This window comes from Propithecus coquereli, unplaced genomic scaffold (assembly GCF_000956105.1).
Source record: "Propithecus coquereli isolate 6110/MARCELLA unplaced genomic scaffold, Pcoq_1.0 Scaffold196, whole genome shotgun sequence".
Lineage (NCBI taxonomy): Eukaryota > Metazoa > Chordata > Mammalia > Primates > Indriidae > Propithecus > Propithecus coquereli.
Genome location: NW_012144522.1, coordinates 1938007 through 1938766, shown reverse-complemented (window position 1 = coordinate 1938766; position 760 = coordinate 1938007). Strand labels below are relative to the sequence as shown.

The 760-nt window shown below is 40.1% G+C and overlaps 1 protein-coding gene across 1 annotated transcript in view; it reads left to right on the top strand.

Moving 5' to 3' along the window:
- Positions 1–265: 265 nt before the first annotated feature.
- The window catches only part of LOC105809513 (zinc finger protein 83-like), a 40999-nt gene continuing 40504 nt past the window's right edge, over positions 266–760 (top strand). Inside the window, exon 1 of the mRNA XM_012643334.1 lies at positions 266–299. Coding sequence (XP_012498788.1) covers positions 266–299 — 34 coding nt within the window. The remainder of the gene's footprint in view (positions 300–760) is intronic.

Here is a 760-nt window from a genome sequence, read left to right as displayed (position 1 = left end):
ATAATTTCTTATGGAAAAGTATAATAAAACACAGAATGAGCTCAAAAATATATTAATGTGGATCTGTCAGAACACTCAATTCAATCAAATCAATTTTTACAACTCTCTTGTCATTTTATGTGAAGAGAGGAATTCTTCCCTTCTCAGTGGTGAACTGTGTTTTACATTTTAGGGACATATGACATTCAGGGATGTGGCCATAGAATTCTCTCAGGAAGAATGGCAATGCTTGGACTCTGCTCAGAGGGCTTTATACAGGGCCGTGATGTTGGAGAACTACAGCAACCTGGTGTCCCTGGGTGAGGATGACATGGGTCTCGACGTCGGGATCTGCCCTTGTGTGTCTTTGCATTTTTCCTGTGTGCCTCTTGGGAGCCCCTGCGTTGCTCGACTGGGATACAAGCGTTATTGACTCAGAAGTGAAAAGCTCCATTATGCTTTCTAGACTTTAAATGTCCCCTTGTTCAGTTTTTCTTTCCTCTTCATAATACGTCATTTTGTGGTACAATGGATTACATATGCAAGAAAACCTTGCGAGAAACTTTAAAAATGTCCAGGTCCTTGTTTTCTAGCCCCAACCTTTCGATTCAGTAGTTCTTGGAAGAGAGCTAGAGGTTTGCATAATGCAGTTTTATACACATTCAGAAATAGGCCATCTGTGTATCAATTTGTGAAATATTTTTCTTGATCCATTTGTAATGTCCTCTCTCCTACCTAAATATAGGGCTTGGATTTTGGCAAAGCCACAGCACTTCTTGAT